At 35.2% G+C, this 16114-nt stretch overlaps 2 protein-coding genes and 1 long non-coding RNA gene across 3 annotated transcripts; 2 read left to right on the top strand and 1 right to left on the bottom strand.

Moving 5' to 3' along the window:
• Window positions 1-1536: 1536 nt before the first annotated feature.
• Window positions 1537-9207, bottom strand: Caper (RNA-binding protein 39-like protein Caper). The gene is made up of 8 exons (XM_028186166.2): window positions 9052-9207; window positions 7051-7105; window positions 5916-5995; window positions 4559-5072; window positions 4206-4472; window positions 3842-4057; window positions 2367-2491; window positions 1537-1967 (listed from the first exon to the last, which is right to left on the bottom strand). The coding sequence occupies exons 2-8, from the start codon at window positions 7102-7104 to the stop codon at window positions 1679-1681; spliced, it is 1545 nt and encodes a 514-aa protein (XP_028041967.2). The 5' UTR covers window position 7105; window positions 9052-9207; the 3' UTR covers window positions 1537-1678.
• On the top strand, window positions 8278-9855 carry LOC149503096 (uncharacterized). The gene is made up of 3 exons (XR_016325770.1): window positions 8278-8641; window positions 8715-8739; window positions 9430-9855. It is a non-coding gene; the product is annotated as an uncharacterized LOC149503096 (long non-coding RNA).
• Window positions 9856-12336: 2481 nt separating this feature from the next.
• On the top strand, window positions 12337-16021 carry c12.1 (spliceosome-associated protein CWC15). Its single transcript, XM_028186167.2, has 4 exons — window positions 12337-12788; window positions 13053-13332; window positions 13523-13627; window positions 15673-16021. The coding sequence occupies exons 1-4, from the start codon at window positions 12658-12660 to the stop codon at window positions 15808-15810; spliced, it is 654 nt and encodes a 217-aa protein (XP_028041968.2). The 5' UTR covers window positions 12337-12657; the 3' UTR covers window positions 15811-16021.
• The last annotated feature ends 93 nt before the right edge of the window (window positions 16022-16114 follow it).

The following is a 16114-nucleotide window of genomic DNA, read 5'->3' as shown; positions in this document are numbered from 1 at the left end:
TTTAAATATGGAGTGGACGCTTAAAGAAGACCGTGTTGCAGTTATTGCGTTGCATCGTTGCGGTTACGCGCCAATTCAATTTTTTAACATACTGAAAATTTTGAATATAACCAAAAGATTCGTTTATCGTACCATCAAACGATACAATGAAGACTCTAGTGTAGATGACAGGTCAAGAAGTGGTCGCCCTCGGTCTGTTAGGACTCCAGCAGTGATAAAAGCTGTGAAGGCGCGAATTCAAAGAAATCCCAAACGTAAGCTGAAACTGTTGGCCCTTCAGATGGGGTTAAGCAGAACCACGGTGAAAAGGGTGTTAAATGAAGACTTAGGGCTTCGGGCATATCGAAGAAAAACAGGACATCGTTTGAATGCTCGTCTAACGGACCGGAGACTGAAGAGATGCCGCGCTTTGTTGAAGCGGTACGCGGGAAAAAAATATCGGGAAATTCTTTTTTCGGATGAAAATTTTTTACCGTAGAAGAGAGCTACAACAAACAAAATGATAAGGTGTACGCACACAGTAGTGAAGAAGCGAGCAACCGTATTCCGCGTGTCCAACGAGGTCATTTTCCATCCTCGCTCATGGTATGGTTGGGAGTTTCTTATTGGGGCTTAACAGAGGTACATTTTTGTGAGAAAGGTGTAAAAACGAATGCAGTTGTGTATCAAAATACAGTCCTCACGAACCTTGTGGAACCTGTTTCTCATACCATGTTCAATAACAGGCACTGGGTATTCCAACAAGATTCGGCGCCAGCTCATAGAGCGAAGAGCACACAAGACTGGCTGGCGGCGCGTGAAATCGACTTCATCCGGCACGAAGACTGGCCCTCCTCCAGTCCAGATTTGAAGCCGTTAGATTACAAGATATGGCAACACTTGGAGGAAAAGGCGTGCTCAAAGCCTCATCCCAATTTGGAGTCACTCAAGACATCCTTGATTAAGGCAGCCGCCGATATTGACATGGACCTCGTTCGTGCTGCGATAGACGACTGGCCGCGCAGATTGAAGGCCTGTATTCAAAATCACGGAGGTCATTTTGAATAAACTTTAGTGTCATAAGAATTTATGTTTTGTTAAGTTCATTTTGGTATATGAATGGTTACATAATAAACTTGTTTCAATTATTTTACATTAAACATGTGACAGAATTTATGACCTGACTAGGTATATTAGTCTCCTATAAGGTAAAATAAATATTCCGTGCCTGAATTAAACAATTCGCGGAACAGCGGTAACCGAAGAGTCTAAGCGCCACATACGGCTCGCAAGCCGCGGGTTACCGACCAGTGGTTTAGATGAATGTTAATATATTTATTCACGACCAAATGTTCAGAAAATTTTGTATATTATATATTACCACAGTAGCTGTACATCGACGAGGACAGAGTTGCATAGCTGTACCTTCTGATTGCTAGTTGAACAGACTGTTTAAAAAATCCACCGAGTGATCGCGATCGTATTCGCATAGAAAAAGTCTTGATTGTAGTTTCGACCGTGACTTTTTTAATTTTAAGAGTTGTGTAAATGAAAAAGTTTTTTACCATGCTTATGAAATTTATTGCTAATTTTAGGACGTTAATTAGAAATGATTAACTATCTAATGTAAAATTACAAACAAAAGTCCCTCCTTATTCAAATACATACTTATTTTACAAATAGAATTTGTCTGGTCGAGCTATCGCTGCCTCGAAGGCAATAGTAAGCTGAGTGCAGTCATCGCGTCCGGGAATAAAGAATGATAATTGACGAGCGGTACATATGCCGCCGTAATAACACGACCCGCAAACCATCTTCCGTGCAAACTGTTCACGGAGGCAACGGCCGTCGCTATTGTCGGACACTTGCAGTACACATTTCCCTGAGGCGATGCTTTATCAACATACACATGCAACACTCCACCGTGTTTGTTGCATTCACTGATAACATCATCCCTTATTTCAATATCCCAACTTGGATTTGTTTCCCTGAAAACAAAAAATTCAATTACAGTATGTATAACAAATTAGGTTTTTTTTTACCAACAGATGTTTAAGATTATTCATTCTTGGTTTATCCAGTTTTATTAAGTGTTTGAGATAATAACATATGCTAAAATGAAACAATATATATTTTTTTGTATAATTAGATTGGTGAATGAGACCACAGCCCATCTGATGCTAAGTGGTTAATGAAATGGTTGAATGCACGACTACTGTGTGGTAAAACAGGCAAGATGGCAGGGTGGTGTTTTCTTGGCACACATCACCTTGCCAAAGTTCCATGAAGCTTTTCTTACAAAACAGATGTGTACATTCCTTTTGCCAGTCTAATGGATGAATTAAATTAATAAACACTATATAGGGCTTTTGCAAAAATAAACTTACGTTGCTGGATCAAACATGTTATTGAGCATGAAGCATTGTGTTGCAATAGGAGGTGCAACTTGAGGTTGCGGAGACACTAAAGCTGAACCACTCCCCATTAGTACTGATGCTGCTGCAGGAGGTATCTGCAATGATTATACAAAGCTAGTTAGTGCATTAATTACTTTGTCATATTTTAAATATGAATATCAGTTACGAAATTTAAATTACTTTAAATTTTATCAAGAAAAGTTATATTTTGTAAGTACAAAGTTGCAGTAAAATATCTTTACTGTTATTATTTTATATCATACTGTTTTTTTGTTGCAGGAAAATTAATGATTCTAATGAATTATGTACTTATTTGCTATAGAAACAAAAATAAACCTTTTTCGATAAGAAGATCACTGGTGATGAAGTGGATTAACTACAACAATTTTCAAAAAAAAACATGGTCAAAGGGTAGTCAAGATCTACAGACTATAGTGATGCTCTGTGTATGGTGAAATTGGAAGGTCATTGTTCATAAGTTTTTACTGCCAAGGCATAATCTTCGATTTGTATCTCTACTGCAAATAGCTGATGAGACTAAATCAAGAAAATACAGAAAAAAAAACGATTGCAATCAAACAACAGAAAGGGTGTGGTTTTTGTGATGATGACACCAGACTTGTAAATCTTCAAACATTGCAAATACCGAAATCTAGAATCGATACGAAGTATTTTAGAGAAGCGTCAGAACCCTACTTTGAATAAGCAGCGCGGCACGATAACCCTCTTATCGTGGCCACCGCTTATTACATATCCGACCCAGGCGACCGGACAAAGCAAAGCCACCGTTGCCCAAAACATATCTCGGATTCCCCGGACCCAATCGGTGCTTTTAGGTTCTTCAAGCACCGGTCACCGTCCTCGTCGAACTCGTAACTCCGACGAAAGGTTCGACGTGCGAACTAGCACAAAGACAACCCACTGAGTTTCTCGCCGGATCTTCTCAGTGGATTGGGATTTCGATCCGGTATTAGATTCATTGCATTTGCTAAGACTAGTGTCAGCAATTCTTTCAGGTTGAGCCCGTGAGCTCACCTAGCGGTCCGCGCGAAGTTGGAATAGCCCCTTTGACTACTAACGATTAAGTATTTTTGGTTAGATTAAGATTAAGATTGGTTGACAAGTGTTAATGCATCCACCATATAGCTCTGAACTTATACCCTGTATCTATATAGATTTTGACCTGTTTCAGTTTCTTCAGAATGATGTACATAGTGTTAGGCTAACATTAGCTAACTAGGCTAACTAGGCTAACATTAAGAGAAATGGCTGAAGGTCTAAAGTAACAGGATTACATTATTATTACTAAAATGGCAACAAGTTATAGAACAAAGGGGCACATGTGTTATAATGTAAGTAAACTATGATTTAAAATATCTCGAATTTGTATATAAAATACATCAATAATTTCAAACAAACTTTGGATTTCAGCAATGTGAACTTACTTGTAAGCCTGTTCCCTCTGCTAATTTAAACATTAATTGTAAACGGCCCGTGGCACCAAGGTCAATTCCAGCTCGATCTAACTCATCAGCATCAAACCGCGTGCTTGATCCTCCATCTGCACGTTCTGTGACGTTTCCAACTTTCATAGGCCGCCCTGCTAACTCAAAACCATTTAACTGTTCCATAGCCTTCTTAGCATCACTGGCATGGTGAAACTGAAAACATTAAAAATTAGGTTCAAAACTGATGATAAACACATTAGTTATTGATAAATTTCTATGATGTACTGAAATGGTAAAAATATGTCTAGATATCTCATCTCTTAAGTATATATTAATTTTTTCGAACTGTTTTCCTACTTACAGTGAGAAATCCATATCCTTTACTTTTACCAGTTTCTGGATCAGTCATTAGTTGAATGTGATCAATTTTTCCGAATGGTTCAAAAATGCCACGTAGCATATCCTCTGTAATATTAAAATGTAAAGACCCAACATAGAGTCTAGTAGGTCCATTACTGGTCTTTGGTGCTAAATTCGGCAATGTATTGCCAACCCTATTTTTTTCGGCTTGCGTGTGCTGTACAATTATAGGAACTCCAAGTAACTTTTGTCCTGTTAAGCCAAGAGCCTGAAAGTAAAATTTTTGAGTCACATAAATTATTTGGGAAAAACATTCAAATTCCCCATGCCAAACTTATATGATAATATACTTACCAAAGGCACTGATTCAGCATCTTTGAATTCAATATATGCAATACCTTTGAATCTTCTTGTTTTATTGCAAGTAATAAGTCTTACGTCTCGAACCTTGCCAACTGATGAGAAAAATTCTTCTAAATCTTTAGCTCGGATTCTTTGCGACAATTGCATGCAAAATACAGTTCTTAGATCTCTTTCTTCTGGAGGTAGATCTTCAAGTTTCGGGTCTAGCCCCCTCGACTTTGACCTATATTCTTTTTGTGGTTCTCTTTCAGGAGTTTTTTCTTTTTTATGAACGTTTTTATCGCGACTGCGATCTCTTTCCCGACTTCGGTCCTTGTCGCGGCTACGACGTTTTTCTTTATCTCGTTCTCTTTCTCTCTCGCGGTCTTTATCCTTAATCCGATCTTTGTCGCGATCTCGACGATCTCTGTCTCTGCCTCTTTCTCTGTCTTTTTTATCGTCTCGATCTCTTGAACGACGTGAATCCTTATCCCTTGATCTTCTTTTATCTCTCGATCGACTACGCCTAAAACCAAGAATTATTATTGATTTTATGCTTTCTAATAATAAAAGTCAAATTTCAAGTAAATATAAAAGTAAATTTCATTCTAACAAGTAAGACTTTGGTAGTTTTTGTACCAAAGTATGACTTAAGATTTCGAAGGATGGTTAGGAATTTCAGATTTCGGGATTGATTCTAGTGTTTATACATATTCAATTTAAAATGAATTAATATACGCAAAACTGACAACGGAATGTTATGGAAGCGTTTTATTTAGCAAAGGCTTTTTTTATTTCTCGTCATCAAACAAAATAAGTGTCAGCTAATACATGTTTTTTATAAAATATGACTATTGAATGTTGCACTTGTTTTTGTATTAGTAATAATGGTCAATTATTATAATTTTGGTTACAGTGCATTACGAACAGATAGTATCGATATATTATTATCTTTGTTGGAGGATTATCTTACAAATTAATTTAGGTTTTATTTTTCAATAGGTGTTTTCTTACCATAACAGTTTTATAGGTCAGCAGGACTCATTGTACATGTCAGTATTGAGTGCTATAGTCAAGAAATAATATTATAATCTAAATGGAAGCTGCATTTTTTTTTCTATTTGCGTTGTTAATGTTAATAGGGCCTGCAGGTGAGCCTGTGTTCAAAGATGTTCATCTTGCAGTGTCTATGGGCTCCTGAAATTTCCAATAAGTACCAAACCGGAGTCCTTAAGCTTGAAAGTTCCCAACAATTTCTTTACCTTAAATATACCTTAATTAATCTACAAGGGTGGCACCGACAAGGATATTGTCATGATCTAAAACTGATTTACATGTGGTAGCATGGTAATAAAAACAAAGTACTGACCTTCTTGAACCATCTTTATCCCTTTCTTTGTGCTTATCTGAGTGCTTGTCCGATCGATGCTTTGATGAGGAAGTGTTATCCTGTCACACAAAGCACAAGGTAGAAGCAGCGCCACAGCAACACACGCCGAGTGAATAAATAAAACTGCATTAGTAAATTTGTAATAGTTATATGGCAAACATTTGTGGTATTTCAACTATGGCCTTTAATTGTTCAGACATAGATGAAACATCACAAATTGCATTGGTTTACTTGTCCTAGGATGTTTTGATTGTGATGTGTTTGACGTTCATGGCAGTCAGTCGGTAGTCGCTTGGTACCCTAATCTAGACTTACCGTTAAATAAACCACTGACAAAGGGTGCACACTGCGTTAACATCACACAGGGATACTTCTGCAAAAGATTACGACCCATCAGCGCATGGTCTTTTTTTGAAATCTGTATTGATTTTGAAACTTTATCTAACATAACTTTAATTTGAACAACAAGTTTACAAATATTAAAACAAAAAATAATTAAGTACAATAGTATGATGGATACCTCTTGTTTGTTCAGGTCGGTGAAGTATGCTGGACTATTACCACAAAGTTCTATAAATACAAGAAATGATTCTCAAATGTAATTTTGTTTACAATAGCTTACCATTGTGTTATTCAGAGATGTGTTTAATTAGAGAATTTTTATGTAAATATTGCACTTTGCTTTGGTTTAATTAATTGTAAAAAAACTGCAAACTTTTTTTAACAATTTTAATGTTTCTTGTTGTACTTTATTATTTAAAACATAAAAAATTCACATTTTTCTCCAATTAAAAACATCTATGAAAATAATTAATTGGTCTGCTGTAAAAATTACACAAAAATTTGTTTCTTGAGTGTTTTCTATAATTATTTAATAGTTATTACTTTAATATGTGAATAATTCTATCTGACATTCATTACATAATATACTGTGCATACATAATAATATGGTTTTTTTTAATTAAGAATTATATTCACTCACATTGGTCAGTGTGCTATTTTTCTATAGTTAATTATTTCTGACCATTAAACAAATAACTAACAATTATTAATTTTCTAATAGTTTTATAAGTTCAGTTTTTTCATTTCATGAACAATGTTAAAGATTACTCACCGATTTATTATATGGAGCTTCTAACATTGCCTCAACATCAAAATCTTCCGCCATTCTATAACAATAGGAAAAAACACAATTTAAATTATTATTAATTCACATCACTTCTCATGGATGACATAAAAAGCCACTAAGAGATTCACCAGAGAACGGGCAATAGCATTCTTGCAGCATCATATGTCCCTATTACACAAACAAACTGTCCGTAAGCCTGCACAGTTACATACTACTGCTGCTACAACTACCGTGGAGCATTTTGAAGGCTAGGCTACAATATAACTGTTAGTTTGACTTCATGTCTCAAGGTTGATGGTGGCATTGACATTACACGTCTATGGGATCTAATAACAACTTTGCGCCAGGTGGGTCCTGAGCTAGTGTAAACAATTATGTAAAAAAAAAAAAAATGAGTAATAACTTGTAGTTTAGGCCAAATTCTATAATACATATTGTTGCTAAGCAACTGGTTTACTTGTTTAGGTGGGTAATAGATGGCTATAGCTATGTGTATATGACTGCCTTACTCAAGCCATATTATTACTGCTACTTTCCCTTCAATTGTCTAAATTCTGACTTGATCTTAGTGTTTAAGTGCATGTTGTGAGGTCTTACAGACTGTTATCACAATAATGCTCTCTCTAGCGATCAAACAATGATTCAGATTAAATAGTCAAAAGCAGTTCTATCAAAGCTCCCCTTTTAAAAAAATTACCCCCTTTTTAATAATCAACACAAAGATACAGTTTGAACATAATGAATTTTTGCACCACATAATTCTTCTTTAAATAATTTATGTAAATTACTCAGCTCCTAAATATAACACTATTAATGGTTAATAAAAGTTATGTGGCAGTAGTACTCATTGTTGTTGTTATCTTTACATCTGTTAAACTTTATCATTTGAGATTACAAATAAAAGTCAAACTTATTTATCAAAAATATTGGGCTAGTTGAATACAGTAAAATCTATTAGCCCAACATTTACAAAGGGTTATCCAATTAAAAGCACCGAAGCACAAGATAAAATGAACTATGTCCAATGACACTAGTTTTTTCTCAGGTTGATTATGTTCTAGTGTCAGTTCAGTAAGATAGGCAGTGAGGCACATATGCCTTTTTGCTTATATACTTTACTGGAAAGCTGGTATCATGAAGTTAGCGTTGAACTTTAATAAGGTATCTAAATAAATATGTCAAATATTCATCTTTGCATAACAATCTAATTGAGAGAGATGATGTCATAAGTAGTTTTCCATCACTACAAAAAGTGGCAATTTTTTGTATTTTTATTTTTTTTAAATTACTATAGTTACATTTTCACTTTGTGTCAGGGTCAGACTATGTGGAAAAATAGGTTTTAAACTCAAAAGCCTCTGCCTTGTTAAATGTCAGTTTAGTTAAACTTTAAAATAAAATAAAATGGTTCAGTGGCCTTGAGCAGGAAATTATGGTGGGACATCACGAAGCGTATCAAATTTCCCCCCTTCAATACTACATAATTTTCACGACAAGAGTAAAGTCAAAAGTGAAATGAGTAAGAGTGGCATAGTTTGAAAACGGCACCCTGGCGTCACGACTAAAAAACTATCTCGTAAGTCATTGAATCATCAAAACTTAGTCTAAACATAAGATCATTTTAATTAATAATTTATAATTGTTTACAGCAACTTTATCCACTAATAGTGAATGGTAAGTGCAGTGAGTTTACACAATATAATTTATTGTTACTAGGGATTTCTTCCTACATGACGTAGATATTATAAGAAAAATGATATGTAGGAGTAGGTTATGGTGACAATTGAGATGAAATAGATTTATTTTGCATAAATACTTATACTTTCATAGACATTTGATACATCCTGCGGCATTATGAAGTGTAGTTTCAATTAATAGTGTGGTGATATTTTAAACAAAATGGCGTAGCATCACATTGCGCTTGTGTTATTTTTCAAAAGTAAAAATTGCGTGGTTTTAAGGTCAATTTAAAGGATATAAACTTACTTTTAAATCGTATTCGTTTTGCAGAACTCTTTCTTTAATTTTAAGGTCTTTAAAACTTTATTTTTGAATAAAGTTTAATAAAATTCCTGTAGCGTTGGCTTCGGCATCAAAGTACCAAACCAAGAACCATAGATAAGATAAATACCAAAAAGTAAAGAGGTTTTGGTAGACTTATTCGATTTAATAGGCAAAAGGAAACGAAACAAAGTTATTTCTACATAAAGCACAGTTATTATTGTTGTTAAACAATAGTACATTGTGCACCAAGGGAGAAAAGTTGGACATTTCTTCCCGCGTGTAAAATTGCATTGGCAAACATGCGGGATGAGATTTCCTACTTTTTTCCCGGGGTGCACATACAACTTTTTTTCCTACCAGGCTGAAAGTTCGACATTGTAAAAAACTTAGCACCCATGGAGTACCAAGCTGGGGTTCAGGGGCGAAGCCCTAGCAGGGGGATGGGAGAGCAGTGCCCACCCACTCGTAAAAAAAGCATTTTAACTGTTTTTTTATTTTTAAATAAACTACAACTGATTGAATAAGAACTGTCTGATGAACTCATCTTTGTTTAATACTTCACTATTAAATTTTAATGCCTATGTTTATTTTATTTTTACACTAAACAAAATATTGCAAATTATCCGAGCACAGCAATGGCGGAGAATTTTAGGTGCGTGAGAGCAGACGTAGACACTAACGCGCATATGCACTTGTCAGTACCCAGGGAGAAAAAGTTAGACTTTCTTCCCTGTACAGCGGGACGAAAACCGAACTTTCGGCGTAGGTAGGTGAAAAACATTTAATCATGGAGATTTCAACATTATTTGACTTTTTGTTTACTACTTATATAGGCGGCACTGAAAATTTCGGGAATTAACGAAGTGACACAACATTACTATTTAAAAATGTATTTATTGTTTTTCGAAGTATTCTTCGTCCACAGCTTCTTCAGGTGATGAAAATCTCTGTCCACGCAATTTATTCTTTATTTTAGGGAAAGTATAGAAATCATTAGGGCTTAGGTCGGGGCTGTACGGCGGATGGTCTAATAATTCTATGTTTTCTTGCTCTAAAAACTCTTTTGTTCTGTGCGCGGTGTGAGAACTCGCATTGTCGTGATGGAGGATGACGCGGCGGTTGCAGTTCTCTTTACGGAGTTCAGAAACGACCTGTGTCAAACAAATGCTAGCATACCATTATGCATTAACCGTTCTTTGTCCCTCAAGAGGAATAGTCGTGACATGGCCGGTTTTGGAGACAAACGTGGCCACCATTTTTTTTGCAACACTCCGTGAACGAACAATTTTTGTTGGCTTTAACTCATTTTCGAACACCCAAACTCGTGACTGGTTTTTTGTTTCGGGTTCGTACGCGTATATCCAGGATTCGTCACCTGATACAATGTTGTATACAGCATTTGAGGATCCTGCGTAGAATCTTTCGAGAGTTCTGACGCACCAAGTAACGCGAGCCGCTTTTTGCTCTTCACAGAGCGAATGCGGTATCCATCGGGAAAACAACTTTTTTACACCTAATTGTTCATGCAAGATTATTTGTATTTGACTCATGCCAATGTCTAAGGTTGCCTGAATTTCGCGGTATGTCACATGTCGATCTTCCTGAATCAGCTTACGCACAGCATCAACGTTTTCTTGGGTGACTGCAGTTTTTGGACGACCTTGACGGGGATCATCACTGAGCTTGACACATCCACGTTCAAACTCAGCAAACCAGCGATAAATTGTGGTTTTGGATGGGGCTTCATCACCAAATGCAGAAATCATCCGGTCAACACACTGTTTTTGTATTAAACCACTTCGAAAGTCATAATAAATCATCGCTCTTGAATTTTCACGAGTCAATTCCATTTTCTCAACGACTAAACAAGTTTGACAAAACCTCGTGACAAGACCGAGAATCTTTTTTTAAATAAATAAATGGTATTCGATTTTTAAAACCAAGGAGTTTTCAATTAAAAAGATTTTAATATGACAGGAACAGTGGAAATATTCCATTCCCGATACTTTTAGTGCAGCCCTCGTAATACAAAATTATCACATTCTCCGCTTCCTACTTTCCTTTAATGATTTAATTTTTGTATAATTGATTGACAGCGTACCATGCTAAATACTAATCTGCTTTTGATATTAATTAGCGTTTCCATGTAGTTGAAGCATAATTCAGAAGCACAGTAATTGTTTCGACATTTAGCCCGACTTTCTTTCAGTCTTGGCATCTCTTTCCAAACACACAATGTTGATATAATAAATGAAAGTTTACAATTTATTTATCCTTGTAATAACGCAATTTAAATGCTCTGGATTATCCTTACATCTAGAATATCAAGCCGTTTATGTTTAGGTCCGTAGATCAACAGTCTTGGATGTCTTGGAGAGTTGTAATATTGATTCACAATTGATGAAATTCGTCCCTTACGAACATGTTGAAAGGCAAAGTTCCTGTACAAAGCTATGTCGCTCGACCATTACCCCTTAACTTTTATATGAAACATAGCATGTGAAACATTTACGTATAATTTTATTCAAGCACTTAGGAATTATAAAGGATAATTAAGAATTTAATGGAAACTATAAAATATCAAGAAAAAAAAGCGTTTAAGCTATTGTATAGCTTTTATCGCGGGTTTTGAGCACGGCAACCGAACCAAGAAATTCCGTAACGAAAATAAAACCTAACAACCTCCACTCTGCCTACCATGTAGTTCGCGTTCACACATTCACATGTTGTGCTTGTGTCGTGTTTGTGAATAAGCGCGCGGCGTGACGTCGCACTGCATGCGCGTCATGAAAAGTCTGCCCATCTCTTTCTCGCTCTCACTAAAATACGAATCAATTCAAATACATATCCACAGATTTTTCTTTGGACAGTGCACAAATGTGGGAAAATGAAACAAAGCCGCTGGACGTAACTTCTCGGGATCCTCCAAAAAGTCCACTGAAAAAATCTCAGTAAATGACCACCATTTTACTGAGATTATATATCATCCCATATCATCTCAATTCATTTCATTTAATTTCATCCCAGTTGATTGATGTCTCAAATTAATCATCTTCATTTCATTTCACTTCATATTATCATTTTGCATAAAAGTATCCCATATTATATCATTTCATCTCATTTCAATTCATATCATGTCATGTTTCATATTATTAATCAACTTCATTTCATTTCATAGTATCATATTTCATAAAATAAAAAAATATGTATAAAAAAATTAGGCTGTATGGTACGACGCCTTTGCCTTTCCATTTGGATAAATAAAACTACTACTTAAATAGCTTCGCTAGAAGTAATAGTGTTCTGTGTTAAATAGTCTGTGAATGATGTTATTAAATTCAATGATAAAAGTTGTCCTATTTTTCTTAATTTGAACTCACTTAAATCGACAAAGAGATAATTGATAGGCAGTACTTGATACCAATTTCTGTAAATAACCACTCTGCAATAAAAGTACTATTGCATGTTTACAAACCTACCTACTGCTAAGCTAAATGTCTCTGACATGGTCTAGAGCTTTTTGAATGTATACAAGCACAATAGCAAGACATAAAATCACCGTTCATCAAGTCAGCACCAGCGTTCATTATGACTACAGCTGCTAGACCCACTTTTGATCCTGCACGAGGTGGTCAAGGCCGAGGAGAGAAAGACTTAAGTGCTATTTCTCGACAGTATTCCAGCAGAGATCTTCCTGGTCATACCAAACTTAAATACAGGTTAGTTTAGTTTTATTTCTCGATCTAAATTTGGATTCCTATTCGCGAAGTTGGACTTACGACCCGCGTGGTGGTAAGTGCTTAACGGACCTCATAAACAGCCATCTTGAGACAAAGTAGAGTACTTGAATTATTGTTTTAGAAAATACGCTACTATGCTAATCTTCAAAACCAGAATTTACAACTCGTTCAAAGCATAAACACCATGTTTGTAATGCACCAAAAGGTTAAGAAAAAGTGAAATATTAAAATCTATTTTAATAGGGAATCAGGTCAAGGGACATCTGAGGAATTACGCTCTCGTGATTTTCGTAAGGAGTTGGATGATAGAGAAAAAGATATTAAAACCACTACTACAAAACGTACAAGTGAACCACAAGCAAAAAGAACTAAGGTTGATCAAGTTCCTGCAGCAAGTCTTGATGCTGATGATCCTCTTGAAGGCGATTCCACTGACTCTGATGATTCAGATGATGATACTGCTGCATTGCTAGCAGAATTAAACAGAATTAAAAAGGAAAGGGCCATTGAACAAGCTAAAAAAGTAAGATATATCTTAGATACTAGTTAAGACTATTTTTGTACTGATGTACACAAAGTATGTTTAAATTAAATTTTACAATATATATTTTTTTTAATTTGTCTAACTTTAGTGTACTTTGATACCCAAACTAAATAAAATGCAAATAACAAATAAACCTTGTTGCACAAATCAATTTTGTTTTACCTTATAGGAAGCTGAAAAGAAACAAGAAGAGGAAAGAATTAGAATGGAGAACATATTATCGGGTAATCCTTTACTCAACTACTCCGCTGCAGGACAGAAGAATGACATGAAGGTAATTAAAAACATTAAAATGAATTTTGTTTTAACTCCTGATAACTGTTTGGTGATTGAACTGAACTGCAGATGTCATTGTGATGTCAGATGTTGTATTTATCAATGTTGAAGTCATTGTGCCCTAAAAGATAGACTCCCGGTGCATTTGTATAAAACTATGTGACTGTGCCGGTGCTCTCATCCGGCAGACAGGTACCAATGGTAATGAAATATATACTTAACGTAAATTGACAAATGGTTTCCATCATGAACAAATAGTGTTTAATAAAGATCGAACCCACCAAAATTATAATTTGCTTAATGAATGGCAGTAGAATGGGGTAGTAATGTGTTTTCGTTTGGTATAAAATCTGATATTTAGAACTCATGTCTCATAGTGGGTGACAACATTTAAGATGTTGATTTCTATGGGCCATGAACTTATTCACCAATCAAAGGAATAAAAAAAAAAAAAAAAATTGTAGATGACCTTTAGTTTCTGCAGTGGGTAGGTAGTCATTTGTTGTAGTACAAGTTCTTCATTCTAGTCAGTTTCATGATACTACATTATTAAATTACACATTGACCAGGATTATCTTGATAAAGAATTTAAATGCATATTTTAATTGACGTTTGTTGTTTTGCTGGTGTTTTGTTTTTGTTAATTTATTATTCCGTAGTAACGGGATATTATCTGTGTTTCAGTTTTCTTATCGCATATTTATGTGTTTGTATGTGTTGTATGTATGTTGTTTCTGTTCTGGTACACTATGGTACTTTTCAAATCTGTTTCAAGATATTATTTTTCATTCTTCCAAGAATGTTTTAGCATTGTCTAGCATTGTCTTTTTGGTGTTAAGTGGTTATAAACTTGGGTCTCACTTAGATTATAATTATTCAGAGCCTTTGTTGTGTATTGGTATTTTAGATATCCTTCCCATATGATAATAATACGATGTGTATTGAAACATGTGCGAATAATATTCAATCAGTATCTGTTTTGCTATCTTATTGGTGAAGTATACTGACAACTACCAGATAACCCTTTTATACCAGGTTGGCCATAAGTTTGTTCACCTATCTATGCTATAAAAATAACTATTAAAACATATTGTTGCTATTGTTTTTGGTTTACTTGTACTTGAATCAATATCATTGAGACTCAACAGGGAATACTTTAATAATGCACAAAAAATTATTTTTCCTTTCGTTATCCATATTAGCGACAGATATTGAGGACTCAAGACTATTGAATAATTTAATTTAGACTTTAGTTGATTCAAAATTTTACATTCTCGGTTCTATAAACACTGGTTGCTGTTTTGACACCACATGGTCTGTGATTTTGTACACCCACTAATAAATACGATACAAAAATGCAAAAGTAATTGAAAGTGATTTTAAGAACATCTAACATAATCTTCTCAAGCATTGGATGAATCCGGTATTGGAACGCCCAGAGGCACCACTCAGCACAACTCGTCATTAGGCCTCTACATGATATCATTAGAGAGAAACTGACTGAGTTATGAGAGTCACAACCTTCATCTATGAGGATCGATTAAGAAGAATTTAAGAAGTCGTCGTGTCCTAAAGGATAACACTTTCGGTGCATTCATGTTGAGCGATGCACCGGTGTTCGAATCCCAGGCGGGTACCAATTTTTCTAATGAAATACGTACTCAACAAATTTTATGTTCTCGATTCACTTCCACGGTGAAGGAATAACATCGTGTAATAAAAATCAAACCTGCAAATTTTAATTTGCGTAACGACTTGTGGTAGGACCTCTTGTGAGTACGCGCGGGTAGGTACCATCCCCTAGCCTATTTCTGCCGTGAAGCAGTAATGCGTTTCGGGTTGAAGTGTGGGGCAGCCGTTGTAACTATACTTGAGACCTTAGAACTTATATCTCAAGGTGGGTGGCGCATTTACGTCGTAGATGTCTATGGGCTGCAATAACAACTTAACACCAGGTGGGCTGTGAGCTCGTCCACCCATTTATGCAATAAAAAAAAGGACAATCGTAATATTATATCTATATATTTTTTTGGGTTGTTCCAGGTAAAAAGAAGATGGGACGATGACGTTGTTTTCAAAAATTGCGCTCGTTCTGAACCGGAAAAGAAACCTAATACTTTTATAAATGACTCATTAAGATCAGAGTTCCATAAGAAATTTATGGAAAAGTACGTGAAATAGTAAATCATTATTGATATTGTAATTCTAAATTTAAAGTTGTTAAAAGCGATTCTGTACTTTATTATAAGCGGAATAGTGATAACGAAGTGGAAATGCTACTATGGATATTACAAACACGTAAAGAAAAGATTGACAAAAACCAATATAATTTTAGTAAATATTATGAAAAAAATGTCATTTTGTTTTTTTGAATAAATTATATGAAAACAAATAGTATTTTATAAAGTTTATTTACAAGTTAATGTCACGTTACTGATAAAAAGTAATGTTTGTTTCCTCAACAACAGATAGAGGTCAGTTCATT

The sequence above is a fragment of the Bombyx mandarina genome, chromosome 04 (genome assembly GCF_030267445.1).
Source record: "Bombyx mandarina strain Sakado chromosome 04, ASM3026744v2".
Taxonomy (NCBI): Eukaryota; Metazoa; Arthropoda; class Insecta; order Lepidoptera; family Bombycidae; genus Bombyx; species Bombyx mandarina.
This window is presented reverse-complemented; position numbering and strand designations above follow the sequence as displayed.

Excerpts from the sequence above, each read along its gene's own strand:
- c12.1 (XM_028186167.2), top strand. The coding sequence starts at position 12,658 with ATGACTACAGCTGCTAGACCCACTTTTGATCCTGCACGAGGTGGTCAA. Across the intron at positions 12,789-13,052 it reads CATACCAAACTTAAATACAG|GGAATCAGGTCAAGGGACAT; the intron begins GTTAGTTTAGTT and ends CTATTTTAATAG. Across the intron at positions 13,333-13,522 it reads CCATTGAACAAGCTAAAAAA|GAAGCTGAAAAGAAACAAGA; the intron begins GTAAGATATATC and ends TTTACCTTATAG.
- Caper (XM_028186166.2), bottom strand. The coding sequence starts at position 7,104 with ATGGCGGAAGATTTTGATGTTGAGGCAATGTTAGAAGCTCCATATAAT. Across the intron at positions 4,473-4,558 it reads ATGCTGAATCAGTGCCTTTG|GCTCTTGGCTTAACAGGACA; the intron begins GTAAGTATATTA and ends TTTTACTTTCAG. Across the intron at positions 2,492-3,841 it reads CAGAGGGAACAGGCTTACAA|ATACCTCCTGCAGCAGCATC; the intron begins GTAAGTTCACAT and ends TAATCATTGCAG.